General features: G+C 38.8%; 1 protein-coding gene across 4 annotated transcripts in view; it reads left to right on the top strand.

Moving 5' to 3' along the window:
• LOC131104516 (plakophilin-4-like) overlaps positions 1-24,867 on the top strand; it is a 40,743-nt gene that overhangs the window by 9,887 nt on the left and 5,989 nt on the right. The window contains exons 4-18 of one of the 4 annotated variants that reach the window (XM_058051804.2): positions 1,192-1,226; positions 1,386-1,490; positions 1,853-2,007; positions 2,092-2,545; positions 7,077-7,247; positions 10,035-10,236; positions 10,343-10,475; positions 14,237-14,450; positions 16,009-16,192; positions 18,083-18,200; positions 19,367-19,561; positions 19,629-19,802; positions 23,026-23,176; positions 23,247-23,439; positions 23,522-23,606. In XM_058051804.2, coding sequence (XP_057907787.2) covers positions 1,192-1,226; positions 1,386-1,490; positions 1,853-2,007; positions 2,092-2,545; positions 7,077-7,247; positions 10,035-10,236; positions 10,343-10,475; positions 14,237-14,450; positions 16,009-16,192; positions 18,083-18,200; positions 19,367-19,561; positions 19,629-19,802; positions 23,026-23,176; positions 23,247-23,439; positions 23,522-23,606 — 2,569 coding nt within the window. Of the gene's footprint in view, positions 1-1,191; positions 1,497-1,852; positions 2,008-2,091; positions 2,546-7,076; positions 7,248-10,034; positions 10,237-10,342; positions 10,476-14,236; positions 14,451-16,008; positions 16,193-18,082; positions 18,201-19,366; positions 19,562-19,628; positions 19,803-23,025; positions 23,177-23,246; positions 23,440-23,521; positions 23,607-24,867 lie in introns of all 4 variants that reach the window. The other 3 variants (XM_058051802.2, XM_078796933.1, XM_078796932.1) reach the window with 3 other exon arrangements.

The following is a 24,867-nucleotide window of genomic DNA, read 5'->3' as shown; positions in this document are numbered from 1 at the left end:
CGCTTTTTCCACACGAGAGGCGAGAGGCGGGGTACACCCTGGACTGGTGGGAATTGAACCCTGGTCTCCTAGCTGTGAGGTCTGCGCGCTAACCACTCGGCCGCCGTGCCGCCCAAAATTTAAACATGAAAAAACAAAAAAACATTTAACTATATTAGGAAAGCAGGGAGTGAACAAATGCAACAGTTACTGATTGTAAAAGTACCAGATGGAGGGGTAGGATTTAATAAGCTTTGCTTCTTCCTACTCCTTTTGGACATGTGGAACTGGGAACTGATTATGGGATGTACTCAATTGTAATTTGATGCATGTTCAAATGAAATTAAAAATTAAAATAAAGTAAAAAAAAATACTTAAATTATATTAGGAAAGCAGGAAGTGAACAAATGTAACAGTTACTGATTGTAAAAGTACCAGATGGAGGGGTAGGATTTAATAAGCTTTGCTTCTTCCTACTCCTTTTGGACACGTGGAACTGGGAACTGATTATGGGATGTACTCAATTGTAATCTGATGCATGTTCAAATGAAATTAAACCATTACCATAAACTTTCTCCATGGACACAAAGGTCCTGATTTTCTCTTTCGGTATGTGACAAAAAAAAAAAAATTTTAAATTGAAAAAATGGAAAATTTAAAAAATGTAAACATTTTTTTTAAAAATTAAAAAATATAAAAAAATGAATAAAATAAAGTAAAAAAATTACTTAAATTATATTGGGAAAGCAGGAAGTGAACAAATGTAACGGTACCAGATGGAGGGGTAGGATTTAATAAGCTTTGCTTCTTCCTACTCCTTTTGGACATGTGGAACTGGGAACTGATTATGGGATGCACTCAATTGTAATCTGATGCATGTTCAAATGAAATTAAAAATTAAAATAAAGTAAAAAAAAATACTTAAATTATATTAGGAAAGCAGGAAGTGAACAAATGTAACAGTTACTGATTGTAAAAGTACCAGATGGAGGGGTAGGATTTAATAAGCTTTGCTTCTTCCTACTCCTTTTGGACATGTGGAACTGGGAACTGATTATGGGATGCATTCAATTATAATCTGATGCATGTTCAAATGAAATAAAACCATTACCATTACCATTAAAATTTAGCTTGACTTCTGAACTGTATGACTGGCATTGAACTTTTTCAGCGTGACGTGACTGATACTCTTGCTTTGTCTTCCCGCTCAAGCTCATCTGAGAAGTCGTTTGCTTGGATGTCTGCGGGTATGAGTTCTCTTTTTTTTACGCTTTTTACGTGTGAAAATGGAAATCCCTTTTTGGCCGTGCATTGCCTTGCAAGGATTGCACCGCAGCTTGGAAATATTTGGGTAAATGTTGTCCCTGCGATTCATTCTTTTCAATGTATGACCGATGCTTTTTCAGAAGGAGACGCCCAGGGCGGGGCCATATCCGGACGTCAAGGTCGCCACGTCGTTGCAGAGGAGGGACAGTACCCGCCTGAAGTGGACCGTGCATCTCTGCATGACAGTGAGGGTCTGTGCATTGATTGTGGAGGAAAAAGCGAACCGTATATTCCACTTCCTGTGATGTTCTCCAGTAGTAGCTTTATTTTTCAATACTTTCATCAGATTGCGGCATCACGGGACCGAGAGTTTTGATGATAAGAAATCATACGGTTTCACAGTAAAGCTTTGAAAGCTCTTATTTATATTCCTCGCTCTCTGAATAAAAACATCCCCCACATGCAAAGAAAGTAGGCCAGTACAGTGAGCGCATTGTCGCCGTGCTGCGTATTTTCCAGTGAAAGTGCTTTGTATGAGTTGAAAGGCGAAATGCAAATGAAGTCAAACGCAATGGCTGCTGACTGATGCTTTCTCCTCTCTCTACAGGCTCGGGGGGGCACTCAGCTCACATGACGTCCTATTCGGACAGCGGCTATCAAGACAGCAGTGTCAGTTACTACAGCAACCAGAATGTCGTGCGTTCTGAGCCCCGTGCGTCCATTTCTAGAAGCCCTAGAGCCGAGGGTCAAGCATCTGGTCAGGTATGATGGATCTGGTTTTTAAGGGATAGTGTGGATTTTTTAAACAGGAAGTAGTGTGACTTCCTGCGTCTCTTGCCTTCTCAGCCATCCGGGAGGGTTCTCCGTCGGATGACATCCCTCCCGTCCAGGAGTCAGTCTCCTGGTTGCGCCACAGCCGGCACCGTTTCCCCGTCTCGCATATCCCTGCGAACATCCCAGGGCAGCACCTACGACTCACCGATTCTCTCCGAACCCAAACCGCTGGCCGCGATTTTCCCCGGAACCACAATGCCACCCTCCTGCCCGTCACCCTCGTCCCCAAGTGATTGTACACAAGCATTGGGTGGTGGCGGAGCGGGCGGCGGTGCCCGTTTGGGATCCACTCTGTCCCTAATTGAAGGGAGGGGTTTGCCCGGGTCTCCCCTGCGCTCCGGGATGACTGCGGTGCCCCAGCATTACGGATCCACGCTGCCCAGACAGAGCCAGTCACTGGCTTACGGCACGGACCCGTACGGCCTGTACCAGAGGAGTGGCCTGCCCCGCCCTGACAGCCTCATAGGTCAGTCGCTTTCCGAACTTCTACATCGTACCCAATCATGTGCTGAATCGTTACGAAACGCTTCCACAGTAACATTGAATATGATCGGAAAGTAGTTCCTCGGTTTTGGTCACTGATTGGTTCTAAAACTGGGGTGTCCAAACTTATAAACTTATTCCAGGGAGGGCCATGTACTGAAAAATGAAAGAGCTTCTTTGATATTCCTAATAATAATAAACATATTATTAGTAAGGCTATAGCATACGCGTGAAATAGAAAATGGACAATTTTTGCTGTTTTTTACATTTTCCAAATATTAGGCCAGGGGTCTCAAACACGCGGCCCGCGGGCCAAATGTGGCCCGCAGGACACTAGTTTGAGGCCCCCGCCTTGATATGAAAGTTTAATGTTTGATATGGATGCTGTATGGTATCATGTACCCAGAAAAAATTATTATGTTTGATTAATGTTCATGTTAAAGGTTAAATAACTGTTAATAGTTATCCTCCCTATCCGTGTGGAAGTGGTAAGTTTTTGGCTATTTATTGAAAGGAAATAACTTGAAGGCTACCGTTTAGGTCGCGAGCTCTCTAGTTTGCGAGTTAGCATGTGACATCATTAGAGCCCTCTAGAAATGAAATAACACCCCTATAGTCACCAATAGTCATAATCAGAGAATATAAGACATAACTGTAACATAAATAAATACCAATTGCTTTTATTTTTGAGTCTGCCGCCGATGAACCGCGATAAACGAGGAAAATTAGTTAGCTAATCCACGCTAATATAATTCATCTCTCGCACAAAAAACTGACATGGGCATTAGCATGCTCGTTAGCATGCTCGTTAGCATGCCAGTTTGTTAGCTCGGTAGCTAGTGGCTGTCTGGAGTGCCTGGGAGTGTAAAGGTAATAGTTATATTTAGCTATTGTTATGCTTGAAATTTTTTTATTTAGGCAAAAAAAAAGGGTGCCCGTTTTGTGTAAGGGGGGTATTTTTACATTTTCCAAATATTTGGAAATGTGCTGGAGCCTATCCCAGTTGATAATGGGATAATAATTTGATGTATCTTTTTTGCCAAAACAAAGCTTTTTCAAGTACAAAGGGCTCATAGAGAAAAAAATGAAAGATACAAATATAAGGCATTCACAAGATGCATTCAAAGACGTTGAGATGATTATGTAATACTCTACACTGGTCCCTCGGTGGCAGTCACTAATGAGACAATAGCCACAGCAGGGAGTAATGTACAGCAACTGGAAGTAAACAAGAAAACTCTTGCTAACATGCTAACATGTTTTTTAGGTCTTCTATATTGGATAAATAGAAAAATTGTAATCAAGAAAAAGTTGTGATTTTACAAGAATAATATAATTAGGATTAATAATTAATATTAGGAGGCGGGGTCCACCCTGGACTGGTGGCCAGCCAATCACAGGGCACATATAGACAAACAACCATTCACACTCACATTCATACCTATGGACAATTTGGAGTTGCTAATTAACCTAGCATGTTTTTGGAATGTGGGAGGAAACCGGAGTACCCGGAGAAATCCCATGCATGCCCGAACGTGAACATGCAAACTCCACACAGAGGGTGGGATTGAACTCGGGTCTCCTAGCTGTGAGGTCCACGCGCTAACCACTTGAACGCCGTGCATATTATATTATTTTTTCACATAATAAGATGAGTTTAGAACACAAATTAGTATTATATTATATAATTAATATTATCTAATTAATTATATATATAATATTAATTTAATTCATTTAATTCATTTAATTCATTTAATTCATTTAATTCATTTAATTCATTTAATTCATTCATTTTCTACCGCTTTTCCTCACGAGGGTCGCGGGGGTGCTGGAGCCTATCCCAGCTGTCTTCGGGCGTGAGGCGGGGTACACGCTAGACTGGTCGCCAGCCAATCACAGGGCACATATAGACAAACAACCATTCACACTCACATTCATACCTATGGACAATTTGGAGTGGCCAATTAACCTAGCATGTTTTTGGAATGTGGGAGGAAACCGGAGTACCCGGAGAAAACCCACGCATGCACGGGGAGAACATGCAAACTCCACACAGAGATGGCCGAGGGTGGAATTGAACCCTGGTCTCCTAGCTGTGAGGTCTGTCCGCTAACCACTAGTCCGCCGTGCCGCCCAAATTAATATTATATTATATAATTAATATTATCAAATTAATTATATATAATATTATATTATTAATTAATTTAATTAATTTAATTAATTTAATTAATTTAATTAATTTAATTAATTTAATTAATAATTATATTATATGATTAATATTATACATGACGCTATATTCGGGTTAGAAAAGTAACCCATGGGTACTATTAGTATTAGTATTTGGGTTTTTAAAAACCAAATTGACTGTATGTAAACGTAGCCCATATGTGTGAAGTTTCGGACGCCCCTGCAGCGCCGCTGATGCCGCAACGACGCAGATTTACTTTTCCGCAACGTCACTAAGCCTCTCCCACTGACCCACATTGCAAGCTTTCTATCACAAAGCCATCAGCTGATTATCATCTGGCAGCGCTGCACTCAGCATCTGCTTTATTCTCGATGCATGCTTCTTTCCGTACGGCGTGTGGCGGTCGCCGACAGAGTGGTGAAGCGCACGCACGCTCTTTGCACCCTTTGTGTGCGTTTGAGGAGAGCACAGATACGGAAGCGTGTTTTCAGGGGCAGTGAACTAAGCCAAATGCCTCCTGTTTTCCAGCTAAGTGATTTTCTGCTACGTTGCCCAAGTCCCCATTCCAAGATATTCATTCAAAGCGGCGTAATCCCAGATTACTGATAGAAGATGAGCAACAATAGAAGACAGGTGCCCATCATTTCTATATTATTGGTTAACAAGCTCATAAGTGGCCGGATTGACAGATCATTCTCTGGTGTAGTATTTAGTAGTATTTATAATAGATGGTGGGAATAAAGATGCAAGCATGAGTTAGCTCAGCGAAACAGTAGCAGACTGGCCACCAGTAACGGGCTGGTTGACGGCTGTTTTATTATTATTATTATTATTATTATTATTATTATTATTATTATTATTATTATTATTATTATTATTATTATTATTATTATTATTATTATTATTATTATTAGTCTCCTAGCTCTGAGGTCTGCGTGCTAACCACTCAACCGGTGTGCAGCCCGGTTTTATTTTATTTTATTTTATTTTATTTTATTTTATTTTATTTTATTTTATTTTATTTTATTTTATTTTATTTTATTTTATTTTATTTTATTTTATTTTATACCGCTTTCTCCTCACAAGGGTCGCAGGAACCTATCCCAGCTGTTTTCGAGTGAGCGGCGGTGTACACCCTGGACTGGTGGCCAGCCAATCACAGGGCACATATAGACAAACAACCATTCACACTCACATTCATACCTATGGACAATTTGGAGTCGCTAATTAACCTAGCATGTTTTTGGAATGTGGGAGGAAACCGGAGTACCCGGAGAAAACCCACACATGCATGGGGAGAACATGCAAACTCCACACAGTGGGATTGAACTCAGGTGTCCTAGCTGTGAGGTCTGCGCGCTAACCACTAGACCGCCGTGCAGCCCGGCTTTTTCATGATTCAATCATTCATTCATTTTCTACCGCTTATCGTCACGAGGGTCGCGGGGGTGCTGGGGCCTATCCCAGCTGTCTTCGGGCAAGAGGCGGAGTACACCCTGGACTGGTGGCCAGCCAATCACAGGGCACATATAGACAAACAACCATTCACACTCACATTCATACCTATGGACAATTTGGAGTCGCCAATTAACCTAGCATGTTTTTGGAATGTGGGAGGAAACCCTGGTCTCCTAGCTTTGAGGTCTGCGCGCTAACCACTAGACCGCCATGCCGAGTAGGAATCTTTATTTAAATAAAATAAATATAAATGTAATATTTCGTAATTAGACCATAGAAAACCTGTTTATGACCTTCTAAATACGGGTTTTAACATCATTAGAGCCCTCCGGAAATGAAATAACACCCCTATAGTCACCAATTGTCATAATCAGATAATATAAGACATAACTGTAACATAAATAAATAACATTTGCTTTTATTTTTGAGTCTGCCGCAGATGAACCAGGATAAACGAGGGAAATTAGTTAGCTAATCCACGCTAATATAATTCATCTCTCGCACAAAAAAACTGACATCTCAATTACAGTTGTCCCTCGCGATATCGCAATCCTACCGTGCCACGTAGAACTGGTATGTTTTGAAGAAATAAATTCTGGTTAGCTCGTTAGCATGCTAGTTTGTTAGCTCGGTAGCTAGCGACTGTCTGGAGTCCTTCGGAGTGGAAAGGTAATAGTTATATTTAGCTATTGTTATGCTTGAAAATGTTTCATTTAGGCTAAAACCGTGATAGAGTGAAGCCGCAAAATTCAATGCTGCTGCATTACGAGGTAAGGGACGCGGGTTTGATCCCAGCTGTGGACTTTAAAGCTTTTAAGCAAGTCGTTTGCATGTTTGATTGTCTTGGTCCTTGTGTGTTCACCTGCAGGCCTTCACAGCTCCTACGCTACTCAGTCAGGACAGATTGACCCCGAGCTGAGAGCCGTGTTGTCTCCAGATTGTCACATGACGCCAGTTTTTGATGACCATGCCTTCCACAGCCCGCTGTTCCACAGCCCCTCTCACGAACTGCAGGGGTCGCTCTACGGGACTGGCACAGGTACATGCATGTTACAGTTGACTTTTATTGGGGTGTTGGGCATGGACAAGATATGTTGAGATATTTAAATGTGTTCTCATCATCGTCTCTGAAATATGGCGTCATTGCGAGAAGATCTGCTGACCAGCCACAGGCTGCCGATTTCTCCCTCGTGGCTTCCATCTTGTTTATATTAGTAAGCTGTATTCTCAGGATGTTGCACACTGAGATTAGTGATGGTTTATACATGCAAGATTTGTATTTGTTGTCCCTGAAGTCAGAACTTAATTAAGCTTCCATTTAATCGCAGGGAGGAAGTTGTTTACATTCTACGATTTGTGTTTTGTGTTATGTTTCCTGTTTGAATATTTTCTGTTACATTTCATGTTACATTTCATTGTTACATTTCATTTTGTGTTACGTTGAATTGTTTGGTGTTTTTCATGTTTCGTGTTATGTTTTCCTTCATTCATTCATTCACTTTCTACCGCTTTTTCCTCACGAGGGTTGCGGGAAGTGCATACATGTCTTGGTACCAAGCCAATCACAGGGCACATATAGACAAACAACCATTCACACTCACATTCATACCTATGGACAATTTGGAGTCGCTAATTAACCTAGCATGTTTTTGGAGGAAACCGGAGTAAACCGGAGTAAACCCACGCATGCACAGGGAGAACATGCAAACTCCACACAGAGATGGCCGAGGGCGGAATTGAACCCTGGTCTCCTAGCTGTGAGGTCTGCGCGCTAACCACTCGACCGCCGTGCCGCCCGTGTTATGTTTTGTGTTATGGAATTTCATTGTTTTGCGTTACCTTTCATGTTTACAATGTTTGATGTTACATTCATGTTACACTTGAATTGTTACGCTTCATGTGTACCATGTTTCTTGTTGATGTTTCCTGTTACAAAATGTCATGCTGTAACGTGAAAAATTGTGTGTTACCTTTTGTTTTTGTGTGTTTTTCATGTTTTGTGTTATGCTTTGTGTTACGGATTTTCATTTTGTGTTACCTCTTGTGTTTACAATGTTACATCAATGTTACATTTCATTTGTTACACTTCTTATTACGTTTCATGTGTACGACGTTTCTTGTTGACGGTGCTTCGCGTTACGTTTCATGTTGACAGTGTTTTGTGTTGACGTTTCCCGTTACAAAATGTCATGCTGTAACGGGAAAAATTGTGTGTTACGTTTTATTTTTGTGTGTTTTTCATTTTTGTGTTATGCTTTGTGTTACGGAATTTCATTGTTTTGTGTTACCTCTTGTGCTTACGATGTTTCATGCTACATCAATGTTACATTTCATTTGTTACACTTCCTATTACGTTTCATGTGTACGATGTTTCTTGTTGACGGTGCTTCGCGTTACGTTTCATGTTGACGGTGTTTTGTGTTGACGTTTCCCGTTACAAAATGTCATGCTGTAACGGGAAAAATTGTGTGTTACGTTTTATTTTTGTATGTTTTTCTTTTTTGTGTTATGCTTTGTGTTACGGAATTTCATTGTTTTGTGTTACCTCTTGTGCTTACGATGTTTCATGTTACGTCAATGTTACATTTCATTTGTTACACTTCTTATTACATTTCATGTGTACGACGTTTCTTGCTGACGGTGCGTATTATTTTGTTAAAAGTAATATTTGCAATGTTTCATGTTACGTTAATGTTACATTTCATGTTGCAATATTTTGTGTTACGGCGTTGACGATGTTTCTTGTTGACGGCGCTTGGTGTTACCTTTCATGTTGACAGTGTTTTGTGTTGACGTTTCCTGTTACAAAATGTCATGCTGTAACGTGAAAAATTGTGTGTAACATTTAATTTTTGTGTGTTTTTCATGCTTTGTGTTACGGAATTTCATTGTTTTGTGTTACCTCTTGTGTTTACAATGTTTCATGTTACACTAATGTTACATTTCATTTGTAACACTTCCTATTACGTTTCATGTGTACAACGTTTCTTGCTGACGGTGCTTCGCGTTACGTTTCATGTTGACAGTGTTTTGTGTTGACGTTTCCCGTGACAAAACTTTGTGCTGTATTATGAAAAATGTTGTGTTATGTTTCATCTTACATTATTTTGTTAAAAGTAATATTTGCAATGTTTTATGTTACGTTCATGTTACATTTCATGTTGCAATATTTTGTGTTACGGCGTTGACGAAGTTTCTTGTTGATGACGCTTGGTGTTACCTTTCATGTTGACAGTGTTTTGTGTTGATGTTTCCTGTTACAAAATGTCATGCTGTAACGTGAAAAATGGTGTGTTACGTTTAATTTTTGTGTGTTATTCATGTTTTGTGTTATGCTTTGTGTTACGGAATTTCATTGTTTTGTGTTACCTCTTGTGTTTACGATGTTTCATGTTACGTCAATGTTACATTTCATTTGTTACACTTCTTATTACGTTTCATGTGTACAATGTTTCTTGTTGACAGTGTTTTGTGTTGACGTTTCCTGTTACAAAATGTCATGCTGTAACGTGAAAAATGGTGTGTTACATTTAATTTTTGTGTGTTTTTCATGTTTTGTGTTATGCTTTGTGTTACGGAATTTCATTGTTTTGTGTTACCTCTTGTGTTTACGATGTTTCATGTTACATCAATGTTACATTTCATTTGTTACACTTCTTATTACGTTTCATGTGTACGATGTTTCTTGTGTCTTGATGTTGTCCTTCTCGGAGTGTTCTGTTTTTGGTTGCCGCCTACTCTCTAGGAAAGCGTTTAAGAGAACTGCGTTTGTGTCTCAAGAGAGCAAAAAGCTCACCTGTCTTTATCCCGGTTTGATTTCTTTCAGGTGTGGCGACCCTGCCTCGCACCACGAGCCACTGCAGCACGCTGCCGTGCCAAAGGAGCAGCTACGGGTTGAACAACGCCACCGTGTACGTCGACTCCTTCAGGGTCCCCGCCGATCCCGTTTACTCTCACCGCCACTCTGATCTGGTGGAGCGGATGGTGACGCGCACGCCATCCATGGAGAGCATCCACAAAGACCCTAGGTGCAATAAATAAAGGACCCACATGAAGACGTCATTCCGCCCCCAGGCGAGGAAACAAGATAAAGTGTAAACTCAACGAGTCTTCTCGCTCTTTTTTCACCCTCAGAGAGTTTGCGTGGCGAGACCCGGAGCTACCAGAGGTCATCCACATGCTGCAGCACCACTTCCCCTCAGTGCAGTGCAATGCCGCCGCTTATCTGCAGCACCTCTGCTTTGGAGACAACAGGATCAAAGTGGAGGTGAGGGGCGGTCAAAACTATTTCATAACATTCCAAATTTTGTTCTTGTAAATTTCCTTCCCCTAATTATGACGTTATTTTATTGTCATATTTTCACTTACTTGAAAATTAGCATATTTTCCGGACTATAAGTGGCACTTTTTTTCATAGGTTGGCTGTTCCTGCGACTTATACTCCAGAGTGACTTATAAATGAAAAAACTGTTTATGTTACATAAACACTGGACACGGTGGACGAGTGGTTAGCACGCAGACCTCACAGCTAGGAGACCCGAATTCAATCCCACCCTCGGCCATCTCTGTGTGGAGTTTGCATGTTCTCCCCCTGTTTTCTCCGGGTACTCCGGTTTCCTCCCACATTCCAAAAACATGCTAGGTTAATTAGCGACTCCAAATTGTCCATAGGTATGAATGTGAGTGTGAATGGTTGTTTGTCTATATGTGCCCTGTGATTGGCTGGCCAACAGTCCGGGGTGTACCCCGCCTCTCGCCCCAAGACAGCTGGGATAGGCTCCAGTACCCCCCGCGACCCTTGTGAGGATAAGCGGTAGAAAATGAATGAATGAATGAATTTCCTTCCCCTAATTATGACGTTATTTTATTGTCATATTTTATTGTCACTTACTTGAAAATTACCATATTTTGTAAGTCACACTTACACTCGCAAAAAAAAATGCAACTTATACTCTAGTGCGACTTATGTATGTTTTTTTCTACCTAATTATGCATTTTTAGCCTTGTGCGACTTATACTCCGGAGCGACTTATAGTCCAGAAAATACGGTATATGTTTTCCCACAGTTAATATTCCAAAAATTGCAACTTTATTTGTTGTTTTGTTTGTGTTTCATAATATTAGGACTTTAATATCAAACTTTCTGCTACTAAAATTGCACAAATTAGATTATATTTTCACTTCATTATTGTAAAATGGATAGTTTTTTTTTCCATTTTTGCTGTTGTTGGTTTCATTTCCTTGTTAAATTACCGTATTTTCCGACTATAAGTGGCACTTTTTTTCCTAGGTTGGCCGTTCCTGCGACTTATACTCCAGAGCGACTTATAAATGAAAAAAGTGTTTATGTTCCATAAACACTGGACACCTTTTGTGTTCATGTTTATTTTTTGTGTAGCTGAATAACCATTGTGTTAGCATATCTTACACCTATTCAGCCTGTTCTCTATTCTTTTATTGGTAGAACTTGCCTTCCAAGAGGACGTAATGTCTGTTTTGGTCAAGTAGTTTGGAAAATAAATTACCCGCAAAAAATGCCACTTATACTCCAGTTCGACTTATGTATGTTTTTTTTCTACCTAATTATGCATTTTTGGCCTTGTGGGACTCTTATACTTGTGGTGACCTATAGTCCAGAAAATAAGGTATACGTTTTCCCGCAGTTAATATTCCAAAAATTGCAACTTTATTTGTTGTTTTGTTTGTGTTTCATAATATTAGGACTTTAATATCGAACTTTCTGCTACTAAAATTGCACAAATTAGATTATATTTTCACTTTATTCTTGTAAAATTGATAGTTTTTTTTTTCCATTTTTGCTGTTATTGGTTTCATTTCCTTGTTAAATTACCATATTTTCCAAAGTATAAGTCACACTTATACTTGCAAAAAATGTGACTTATACTCCATTGCAACTGTTTTTTTTCTACCTAATTATGCATTTCTGGCCTTACGGTATATGTTTTCCCGCAGTTAATATTCCAAAAATTGCAACTTTATTTGTTGTTTTGTTTGTGTTTCATAATATTAGGACTTTAATATCAAACTTTCTGCTACTAAAATTGCACAAATTAGATTATATTTTCACTTCATTCTTGTAAAATTGATAGTTTTTTTTTCAATTTTTGCTGTTGTTGGTTTTATTTACTTGTTAAATTACCGTATTTTCCGAAGTATAAGTCACACTATACTCGCAAAAATTGTGACTTATACTCCAGTGCGACTTATGTATGTTTTTTTCTACCTAATTATGCGTTTTTGGCCTTACGGTATACATTTTCTCGGAGTTATTATTCAAAAATTTGCAACTTTATTTGTTGTTTTGTGTTTCGTAATATTTAATTGATATATTTGATATATTTTTTTCATTTTTGCTGTTGTTGGTTTAATTTCCTTGTTAAATTACCGTATTTTCCGGACTATAAGTCACACTTTTTTCGTAGGTTGACTGTTCCTGCGACTTAGACTCCAGAGCGACTTTTAGTCCAGAAAATACGGTATACGTTTTCCCACAAAAAATGCGACTTATACTGTAGTGCGACTTATGTATGTTTTTTTTCTACCTAATTATGCATTTTTGGCCTTGTGCGACTTATACTCTGGAGCGACTTGTAGTCCATAAAATACAGTATACGTTTTCCTGCAGTTAATATTCCAAAAATTGCAACTTTATTTGTTGTTTTGTTTGTGTTTCATAATATTAGGACTTAAATAAATAACTTTCTGCTATGAAAATTGCACAAATTAGATTATATTTTCACTTTATTCTTCTAAAATTTAAATAAATACTGTTTTTTTTCATTTTTGTTGTTGTTGGTTTCATTTCCTTGTTAAATTGCATTTTTGGAATGTGCCGCAGGCTGCACTTTGGACTCCTGCATGTTAGTACAATAGAATTTGTAAGAAACCGTTTACATTTATGCCGTAATAATGAAGTCATAATCACTATACAGTAAAGTCTCGTTATATCGATGTTCTCGGGAGTCGGAAAAAATACCGATATAACCGGACTATCCATATATCCGATCCTGCGCCGAACTGCATTAAAAATGGGCGGATCTTTGATATGGCATGTAATTTTCTCCTTGAGTTCATGGATTGCGTATCTAGCATGCTTTTGTACTACAATAAATTTTGTACTACAGTAAATAAAAATAAACTTACGCTGTAGTGATTACCGGTTACCGGGACATAATTCACCCCGGAACTATCGATAGGGAAGGTGTTGCCACCCGGAGGGGTAGGCGCGAGGGACGGGTGTTTTACGCTGTGTGTGCTGCACTCTGGTGGTGGAAGTGTGAAAAATAAAGTTGACTGGAAGCAGCCGTTCGCCGTGTTCTTTTTTGGTATTGAAATCCTTAAGCAAAGATTGATTTAAGCTGCTTTTGTATCGATATAAGCAGACCAAATTGGCTGGCGGGAGATGAAAAGGGCATCCTAGTAACCAGATTATCATAATAACCGTGTATCATACTAACGGAGCTAATTATATCATAAAAGACTAGAAATTTGCAGGGAAATGAAAATAGTATCATAGTAATTCGTTTTAACCGATATCGATATAACGAGACTTTACTGTACTTATGCTACGTATCTATTTAATACAACAAACGTCAACTAAAAGCCCTTTTTGTGTCTAAATGTAGTGGAACACCGCAAACGAGGGAATGTTGTGGAATTGGATGACCCGCGACTGGTTATGTTTGTGTCTTCTCACCACCTGTAATTCCATGCCGTCTCACAGAGAGTCTATAAGTACATTCTCTGCTTTTTACTTTAGTGAGAAGCGAGCAAACTTTGAGCCAATGCGCCATCTGTTCCGACTAAAGTTGATAAAGCATCGGCGCCAAATGTGTCCTCTTCTTATTTCTCTCCTTCCTGTGCGATAAATAACTGCAGCACAGTGACGCCATTCGGTTTTTCAGGTGTCCTTTGTTGCTGTCTGGGTACACAACGTGCTCAGACACCAACACAACAATGTATCTGTAGCTGTATGGAGATTTAAAGCATTCTCATTGGTCCGTACAGGTGTGCCACCTTGGAGGTATCCAGCATCTGGTGGACTTGCTGGACAACAAGGCGGCCGAGGTGCAGAAGAGCGCCTGCGGGGCCTTGAGGAACCTCGTGTATGGAAAAGCCACAGACAACAACAAAGTGGCGCTGAGGAACTGTGGCGGCGTCCCTGCGCTGTTGCGCCTCCTCAGGAAGACCACAGACAACGAAGTTCGGGAGTTGGTGACTGGTACGTCTTCCATACTTGGGCTGTGTTCCAACTCGCGTACTTACTTCACAAGTGGTTAGCGTGCAAGCCTCACAGCGAAAAGACCTGAGTTAAATTCCACCCTCGGCCATCTCTGTGTGGAGTTTGCATGTTCTCCCGGGTACTTCGGTTTCCTCCCACATTCCAAAAACATGCTAGGTAACATTTAGTTGATAACGTTTAGACCTCAAATTGATCAGCTCATTTAGTACATGTTGACTATCTATCATGCCATAATTCAATATTATATTATAATTCAAGACTTTTTCCCCCTTTCCCCCTTTTCCCCCCATACTGAAGAACAAAAGAATGCAAGGGCCACTATAGTTTGCAAATATTTTCAATAATTCCCAAATATTTCAACTTCAACTATCTTCATAAATGCTCTTCTCATATTATGTTTTTATCCCCATGATATTTTTATTTTTATTTTTATTTTTATTTTTATTTTTATTTTTATTTTTATTTTTATTTTTATTTTTATTTTTATTTTTATTTTTATTTTTATTTTTATTTTTATTTTTATTTTTATTTTTATTTTTTAAATGGAATTTTATTTTATTTGGAATTTTATTTTATTTGGAATTTTATTTTATTTGGAATTTTAGTTTATATGAAATATTTTTTTTATTTTATATGGAATGTGGGAGAAAACCGGAGTACCCGGCAAAAACCCGCGCATGCACGGGGAGAACATACAGAGACAACTCCACACAGAGATGGCCGAGAGTGGAATTTAACCCTGGTCTCCTCGCTCTGAGGTCTGCGTGCTAACCACTCAACCACTGTGCAGCCCTTTTATTTTATTTTATTATTTTTTTATTTTATTTGGAATTTAATTTTATTTTATTTGGAATTTTATTTTATTTGGAATTTTATTTTATTTGGAATTTTAGTTTATATGAAATTTTTATTTTATATGGAATGTGGGAGGAAACCTTAGTACCCGGAGAAAACCCACGCATGCACGGGGAGAACATGCAAACTCCACACGGAGATGGCCGAGGGTGGAATTGAACCCTCGTTCCTAGCTGTGCGCGCTAACCATTCGCTCGCCTTGCAGACCATTTTCTACCACTTTCCTCTACCACTACCACCATCCTCACGAGGGTTGCAGGCTTTTCTATATTCAATCTATGAAAATATTGTAGTTATAAATAAGGAATCCTACTTTGGAAGTAATTAACCGTGATAATGAAAGGATTACTGTCATGGATTCGGGACAGTCAATGTTATTTAAGGGATGCGGGATGAGTTCAAATGCATCAGGACACCTTGACATCCCTCTTGGGGATGCAGGGTGGGTCTCCATTGGGAAACTGTCCAAAGTAGCAGCGTGCCGTGTTCGTCGGCTGTTCCGTGGGAAGAGAGTGGCAGCGGCTCAAACTCTCAGCGCGTTGCGTTGGCAGAGCACGCTGGCGCCGTGGTCGGGACAGATGCTCTGGAGGAACAGGATGCCACCGGTGGTGCTGCATCCGCATACCGTTTCATACGCACGTCGAGTTCTTACAGTCCGTCTTCCCTGCCTGCACCCACCCAGGTGTCCTGTGGAACCTCTCCTCCTGCGACGCGGTGAAGATGACCATCATTCGTGACGCCATGACCACGCTGACCAACACGGTTGTCATCCCCCACTCGGGCTGGAGCAGCGTCTCGCACCGTGACGAGCACAAGGTCAAGTTCCAGTCCTCCCTGCTGCTGCGAAACACCACCGGCTGTCTAAGGTGAGCTTAGACGCGTTGTCATCACCTAAGTCAGGGGTCTCAAACTCAATTTACTTGGGGGCCACTGGAGCTAGGGTCTGGGCGAGACTGGGCCGCATCAGGTTTTCCAAAAAAAAACAAAAAAAACGCATTTATTAAAAACAGAAAAATTAATAAACTTTGCTTTGGTTCCGATTTTCTACAAGAAAAGCTCTGATAAAAAATTCCACTTTTCTCAAATATCTTAATTTTTATTTTTCTACACAAAATAAGATCAAGAATAAAAAAAATCAATCAATCAGTAATAAATAAATATAATAATAATAATAAAACAGCAAATAATAAAAACTTAAGAAACCACATATAGTTGGTGGGTAGACAAATGATTTTTTTCAGATTAAAATGAACAAAGCATTATTAGAGCCCTGTAGACATGACAAAACACGACTATAGTCACATTTATACTCTTTTTATTTACAACATATTGCGCAACTGCAGGGTCTTGAGACACATGCTAACTCGCAAACTAGAGAGCTAGCGACCTAAACGGTAGCCTTCAAGTTATTTCCTTTAAACTTAAAAAGCCAAAAACTTACCACTTCCACACGGATAGGGAGGATAACTATTAACAGTTATTTAACCTTTAACATGAACATTAATCAAACGTAATAATTTTTTCTGGGTACATGATACCATACAGCATCCATATCAAACTTGCGCGGGGGGCGCACTAACATTAAACTTTCATATCAAGGCGGGGGCCTCAAACTAGTGTCCTGCGGGCCACATTTGGCCCGCGGGCCGCGTGTTTGAGACCCCTGACAGTTTTAATATTTCAACCCTATCCTACTAAAATGATACTATAATTACATACTAAAATTTTTCCTCATAATATCACACATTTATACTTATATTTTAATACCCTGCTGTTTTTGTATTTATTTACAAACTATTTGATCTATCTCCTTGTCATAATGATGACGTTATTCCCATTTATTGACTTTACTCTTGTAGTATTCCAACTTTTTCCGCACACTAATTTTCCAAAAATTCAAACTTTTATTGTTTTTTTTTGTTCTCATATTACTACTTAAAAAAATGGTAATGGTAATGGTTTAATTTCATTTGAACATGCATCAGATTACAATTGAGTGCATGGAAGAAGCAAAGCTTATTAAATCCTACCCCTCCATCTGGTATTTTTACAATCAGTAATTGTTACATTTGTTCACTTCCTGCTTTCCTAATTTATTTTTATTTTTATTTTTATTTTTATTTTTATTTTTATTTTTATTTTTATTTTTATTTTTATTTTTATTTTTATTTTTATTTTTATTTTTATTTTTATTTTTATTTTTATTTTTATTCACTTCCTGCTTTCCTAATATTTTTAATTTTAATTTTAATTTTAATTTTAATTTTAATTTTAATTTTAATTTTAATTTTAATTTTAATTTTAATTTTAATTTTTGTTTGTTAGATTTTTGTTATTTTCTAAAAATAAAAAAGTCTTCTTTGATATCTTTTTATAATACAAATTTTTAATTTTTTTTAATTTCTTTTTGTTAATATTTTGACTTTATTCTTATAAACTACTGCTGATGTTTCAATTTTTTCAAGTATTTTATCGTTTCAGCCTCTCATGGGTGACTTGAATTTTGATTTTTTTTTTAAACACTGACTCGTTTCTGTGTGGACTAACAATATGCTACTTTTTAAAACGATGTAATCAGCGACCTGCCGCCTGCACGTGACCAGAAGTGAGCTGAATAAATATTAAATATGAGCCTAGATCGGTGGGGGGGGCATCGGCACGCTTCCTCCTGTACTGAATCCAGGCAGGCTTGAAGCTCCCGTGTGGGGAAGTCTTTCATTCGTGTGTGTGTTTGTGCATTTGTGTGTGTGTGTCAGGAACCTGAGCTCCGCTGGGGAGGAGGCGAGGAGTCAGCTTCGCTGCTGTGAGGGTCTTGTCGACTCCCTGCTTCACATCCTGAAAGCTTGCGTGAACACCTCCGACTACGACAGCAAGGTGCATACACACGCACGCTTGCATGCACTCGCTGTCAACTTTTAAAAAGGTTGAAAAAATAGTAGTTAGTGTGGTCAGACTTGGAGAAAATGCTACATAAGCATCGAGGAATAGATAAGTCAGCAATCTACACACCTCTTATCTCGGTTCCCTGCGTGTGCAGTGCAGGGATTGGAACATAATCTAATCCACTGTGGTTGCATAGCTTGGGATAAAATGCATGACAGCGGGTGGATATACATTTTTTAATGCTTCACTTGTGTGGATGAAATTTCTACTTTCCACGGATAAACATGGTTATACATTTGGTAATGGTAATGGTTTTATTGCATTTGAAGATGCATCAGATTACAATTGAATACATCCCATAATCAGTTCCCAGTTCCACATGTCCAAAAGGAAGGAAGAAGCAAAGCTTATTAAATCCTACCCCTCCATCTGGTACTTTTACAATCAGTACCTGTTACATTTGTTCACTTCTTGTTCACTTATTTTTATTTTTATTTTTATTTTTATTTTTATTTTTATTTTTATTTTTATTTTTATTTTTATTTTTATTTTTATTTTTATTTTTATTTTTATTTTTATTTTTATTTTTATTTTTATTTTTATTTTTATTTTTATTTTTATTTTTTCTTCACTTCCTGCTTTCCTAATATAGTTTATTTTAATTTTTTTATTTTTTATTTTTTATTTTTTATTTTTATTTTTTTATTTTTTATTTTTTATTTTTTATTTTTTATTTTTTATTTTTTATTTTTTATTTTTTATTTTTTATTTTTTTTCAACATTAAATTTTAAATTTTAAATTTTAAATTTTAAATTTTAAATTTTAAATTTTAAATTTTAAATTTTAAATTTTAAATTTTAAATTTTAAATTTTAAATTTTAAATTTTAATCCCAGCTGTCTTCAGACGAGAGGACTGATGGCCAGCCAATCACAGAGCACATATAGACAAACAACCATTCACACTCACATTCATACCTATGGACAATATGGAGTCACCAATTAACATAGCATGTTTTTGGAATGTGGGAGGAAACTCCACACAGAGATGGCCGAGGGTGGAATTGAACTCTTGTCTCCTAGCTGTGAGGTCTGCGCGCTCACCACTAGACCACCGTGCAGCCCTCAGTGAAATGATATAATTATAATTTCCTGCAGATTGTGGAGAACAGCGTGTGCGCACTGAGGAACCTTTCCTACCGCCTGGAGGTGGAGATGCCTTCCTCTCGTCTCCTCGGCAACCAGGAGCTGGACACCCTCCTGGGATTCTCCTCCCCGGCCAAGGAGCTGGACTACATCTGCTGGGGCAAGAGGAGGCGCGGCAGGAAGAGGAGCAGCTGGCCAGACGAGAAAGTAAACAAACACACTTCCATCTTTTGGAGGGAAGGCAAGCAGTGTCCGGTTGTATGTGCCGTTACAGTGGGACGGCATGGGCCCCATTCCTGGTTTCTCCCAGCCCCCGAGGGGTGCCGAGCTGCTGTGGCACCCCATGGTGGTGAAGCCATACCTCAACTTGCTCGCCGAGAGCTCCAACTCGGCCACGCTGGAGGGGGCTGCCGGGTCGCTGCAAAACCTGTCTGCCGGAAACTGGAAGGTGCCCTGACTCGAGTACATGTTGGCGTGATGCATTCAGGTGGTCTTCGAGTTACTAACGATTCCCTTTGTAAGTCCAATTTAATGGAAGTAAATCACACTTAAGTCACAGGAAGTACAACATAAAGTACAACACGAAATGCAACGATTCTTTACTATGCTGCTTAGTTATTAAGAGGAGCACTTTAATGGGAGCAGATCCTTTAACATGCTCAAGGATTAGCTCAAAGGGTGCCCAAACTTTAGTGAAAAATCAAAGGAGGACTTTTTTGTTAAGCAAGACAAGGAGATATGCTAATAGGTTATATACAGTGAAGAAAATAAGTATTTGAACACCCTGCTATTTTGCTATTTCTCCCACTTAGAAATCATGGAGGGGTCTGAAATTTTCATCGTAGGTGCATGTCCACTGTGAGAGAGATAAACTAAAAAGAAAAATCCAGAAATCACAATGCATGATTTTTTAACAATTTATTTGTGTGATACAGCTGCTAATAAGTATTTGAACACCTGAGAAAATGAATGTTAATATTTGGTACAGTAGCCTTTGTTTGCTATTACAGAGGTCAAACGTTTCCTGTAGTTTTTCACCAGGTTTGCACACACTGCAGGAGGGATCTTGGCCCACTCCTCCACACAGATCTTCTCTAGATCAGTCAGGTTTCTGGGCTGTCGCTGAGAAACACGGAGTTTGAGCTCCCTCCAAAGATTTTCGATTGGGTTCAGGTCTGGAGACTGGCTGGGCCATGCTAGAACCTTGATATGCTTCTTACGGAGCCACTCCTTGGTTTTCCTGGCTGTGTGCTTCGGGTCGTTGTCGTGTTGGAAGACCCAGCCACGACCCATCTTCAATGCTCTGACAGAGGGAAGGAGGTTGTTCCCCAAAATCTCACAATACACGGCCCCAGTCATCCTCTCTTTAATGCAGTGCACTCGTCCTGTCCCATGTGCAGAAAAACACCCCCAAAGCATGATGCTACCACCCCCATGCTTCACAGTAGGGATGGTGTTCTTCGGATTGTACTCTTCATTCTTCTTCCTCCAAACACGCTTATTGGAATTATGACCAAAAAGTTCTATTTTGGTCTCATCTGACCATAAAACTTTCTCCCATGACTCCTCTGTATCATCCAAATGGTCATATGCAAACTTAAGACGGGCCTTGACATGTGCTGGTTTAAGCAGGGGAACCTTTCGTGCCATGCATGATTTCACATCATGACGTCTTAGTGTATTACCTACAGTAACCTTGGAAACGGTGGTCCCAGCTCTTTTCAGGTCATTGACCAAGTCCTGTCGTGTAGTTCTGGGCTGATTCCTCACCTTTCTTAGAATCATTGAGACCCCACGAGGTGATATCTTGCATGGGGCTCCACTCCGATTGAGATTGACCGTCATGTTTAGCTTCTTCCATTTTCTAATGATAGCTCCAACAGTGGACCTTTTTTCACCAAGCTGCTTGGTAATTGCTCCGTAGCCCTTTCCAGCCTTGTGGAGGTGTACAATTTTGTCTCTGGTGTCTTTGGACAGCTCTTTGGTCTTCGCCATGTTACAAGTTAAAGTCTTACTGATTGTATGGGGTGGACAGGTGTCTTTATGCAGCTAACGACCTCAAACAGGTGCATCTGATTCAGGATGATACATGGAGTGCAGGTGGACTTCTAATGGGCAGACTAACAGGTCTTTCAGGGTCAGAATTCTAGATGATACACAGGTGTTCAAATACTTATTTGCAGCTGTATCACACAAATAAATTGTTAAAAAATCATGCATTGTGATTTCTGGATTTTTCTTTTTAGTTTATCTCTCTCACAGTGGACATGCACCTACGATGAAAATTTCAGACCCCTCCATGATTTCTAAGTGGGAGAAATAGCAAAATAGCAGGGTGTTCAAATACTTATTTTCTTCACTGTATTTCAAGGAAAAAACTATATTATAAATAAATAAATTTATTATTATATTTATATATTTATCAAAATAAATATTTTGACTTAATATATATTACATAAAATATTACATAATATTTTAACTTTCCCCCAACCTAATTCAATTTGTTTTTTGTTTCTCATAATATTAGGACTTTTAAAATATATTTTTTTCAAAATGATCATTTTTTATTACCATACAATTTAAACTTTTTTAAATTTTCAAATTATTTTAACTTTCATCTTGTAATTATGATTTTATTCAGCATAATATTTAGAATTTATTTTCATCACATTGTAACATTTCCTGCAAACTGATTTTTCAAAAATTACAACTTTGTTGTTTTCTTTGTTTCTCATATTATAATTGAAGAACATTTTTTAATAACTTTCCCCCCAACCTAATTCAATTTGTTTTTTGTTTCTCATAATGACTTTTAAAATATATTTTTTCAAAACGATAATTTTTTATTACCATACAATTGCAACTTATTTTATTTTGAGAATATTCATATTTTGACTTTATTCTATAAAAATTACAGCTGTTTTTTATCATTTCTGCATTTTTTTTTAATTTTCAAATTATTTTAACTTTCATCTTGTAATTATGATTTTATTCAGCATAATATTTAGATTTTTTTTCATCATATTGTAACATTTTCTGTATCCTGATTCTTCAAAAATGACAACTTAGTTTTCTTTGTTTCTCATATTATAATTGAATTTTTTTTTATCAATTTCAGGCTACAAAAATGATGTTGTTTTTAATAATATAAATGTTCTTGTAAAATAAAATTTTTTCTTGTAATATTTACACTTTATATTACAACTTATTTTCTTTGTTTCTCATATTATAATTGAAAAAAAAATCTATTTCAGGCTGCTAAAATGATGTTGTTTTTAATAATATAAATGTTCTTGTAAAATTAAATTATTTATAATTTTTTTTCATTTGCTAATTTTTTTAATTAAATTATTTTTCTTGTAATATTTACATTTTATTCTTGAAAAATTACTGCAGATTTTTTTTTATTTTATTACATTTTTTGTTAAATTATATTTTAAGAACAAGCCATGGGCCAATAAATTAAAAAATGTACTACTTTATCACAGCAACTAGTTCTCCAGCCAACTCTCGTGTTTACTGACCAAAATTTTGTTTTTAATAGATTTTTTGGCGCATGTAAAACGAGGACCACCTGTATTTTATGAGCTTTGTGTAGCAAAGATTAGACGCGTTTCACTGAATCAGGATTCCACGAGCATATTAAAAATATGGTGTTGTTGCGTGTATAGTTCTCGGCCTACATCCGAGCAGCGGTACGCAAAGAGAAAGGTTTGCCCATCCTGGTGGAGCTGCTGAGGATGGACAACGACCGCGTCGTCTGCTCCGTCGCCACCGCCCTCCGCAACATGGCCCTCGATGGCCGCAACAAGGAGCTTATAGGTGCACACACACACATACACATATACAAATGTCCACAAAACACAAACGTAAACAATGTGTCACTCGGCAGGAAAGTACGCCATGCGGGATCTAATCAATCGGCTGCCTGGTGGGAATCCATCGGTGCTGTCGGATGACACAGTGGCGTCCGTCTGCTGCACGCTGCACGAAGTCGCCAGTCGCAACATGGAGAACGCCAAAGCTCTGGCCGACAGCGGCGGCATCGACAAGCTAGTGGATATCAGCAAAGGACGGGGCAGAGGGTGCGAAAACAGCCGGAGAACACGAATATATAGATATAGAATATATAGATGGCATTTTGACATGTGTGTGGTCCTGTCACAGGTACTCCATGAAGGTTATGAAAGCAGCGGCTCAGGTGTTGAACACGCTGTGGCAGTACAGAGAGCTGAGGACGCTCTACAAGCAGGTCAGCGGCTGTGACGGCAGCACCCGTGACGAAGTCACTCTTGCAGTTCGGCCTCGTTTCCGGAATGACGTCATCAGAGTCAGAGAAAATATGTTTATATAACATGTATTACATTTGCAGCCTTGTCGCTATCGTGGAATAGTAGACACTCAACTCACACACTGTAGAAATCCTCCCCCTGAGGACTCTTAAGTGGGTTTCGAATAGAGGATAAGGGAATCTTAAAGAACCAAATTATAGAATGAGAACCAGATTGTTTATTCCTGACAACAATACTTAATACAGACGTCCGGGGTTTATCTGCAGTCCCTGTATGCCTACAAGTAAGCGGGTCTTATTACTCAGAACCACTGCCCTACAATTCTCACCTTGTAGAAATCCTCCCCCTGAGGACTCTTAAGTGGGTTTCGGATAGAGGATAAAGGAATCTTAAAGAACCAAATCATAGAATGAGAACCAGATTGTTTATTCCATGACAACAATATCTAATACAGACGTCCGGAATTATCTGCAGTCCCTGTATGCCTACAAGTAAGCGGGTCTTATTACTCAGAACCACTGCCCTACAATTCTCACCTTGTAGAAATCCTCCCCCTGAGGACTCTTAAGTGGGTTTTGAATAGAGGATAAGGGAATCTTAAAGAACCCAATTATAGAATGAGAACAGACGTCCGGGCTTATCTGCAGTCCCTGTATGCCGACAAGTAAGCGGGTCTTATTACTGAGAACCACTGCTCTACAATTCTCACCTTGTAGATATCCTCCCCATGAGGACTCTTAAGTGGGTTTCGAATAGAGGATAAGGGAATCTTAAAGAACCAAATTATAGAGTGAGAACCAGATTGTTTATTCCTGACAACAATACCTAATACAGATGTCCGGGCTTATCTGCAGTCCCTGTAGGCCTACAAGTAAGCGTGTCTTATTACAATTTCTACAATTCTCACCTTGTAGAAATCCTCCCCTTGAGGACTCTTAAGTGGGTTTCGAATACAGGATAAGGGAATTTTAAAGAACCAAATTATAGAATGAGAACCAGATTGTTTATTCCTGACAACAATACCTAATACAGACGTCCGGGCTTATCTGCAGTCCCTGTATGCCTACAAGTAAGTGGGTCTTATTGCAGTCCCTGTATGCCTACAAGTAAGTGGGTCTTATTACAGCGCAGCTGCAAAAAAGCACCCTTCCATTCCCTGCCCGGCCTTTTATACACTCGAGGCTGGAGTCCTGAGGCTGGAGTCCTGGACCAATCAGCTTT

This window comes from Doryrhamphus excisus, linkage group LG15 (assembly GCF_037039965.1).
Source record: "Doryrhamphus excisus strain RoL-2023G ecotype Guam linkage group LG15, RoL_Dexc_Guam_v1.1, whole genome shotgun sequence".
Classification (NCBI taxonomy): Eukaryota; Metazoa; Chordata; class Actinopteri; order Syngnathiformes; family Syngnathidae; genus Doryrhamphus; species Doryrhamphus excisus.
Note: the sequence above shows the minus strand (reverse complement) of the source record. Positions and strands in the feature narration are given on the sequence as shown.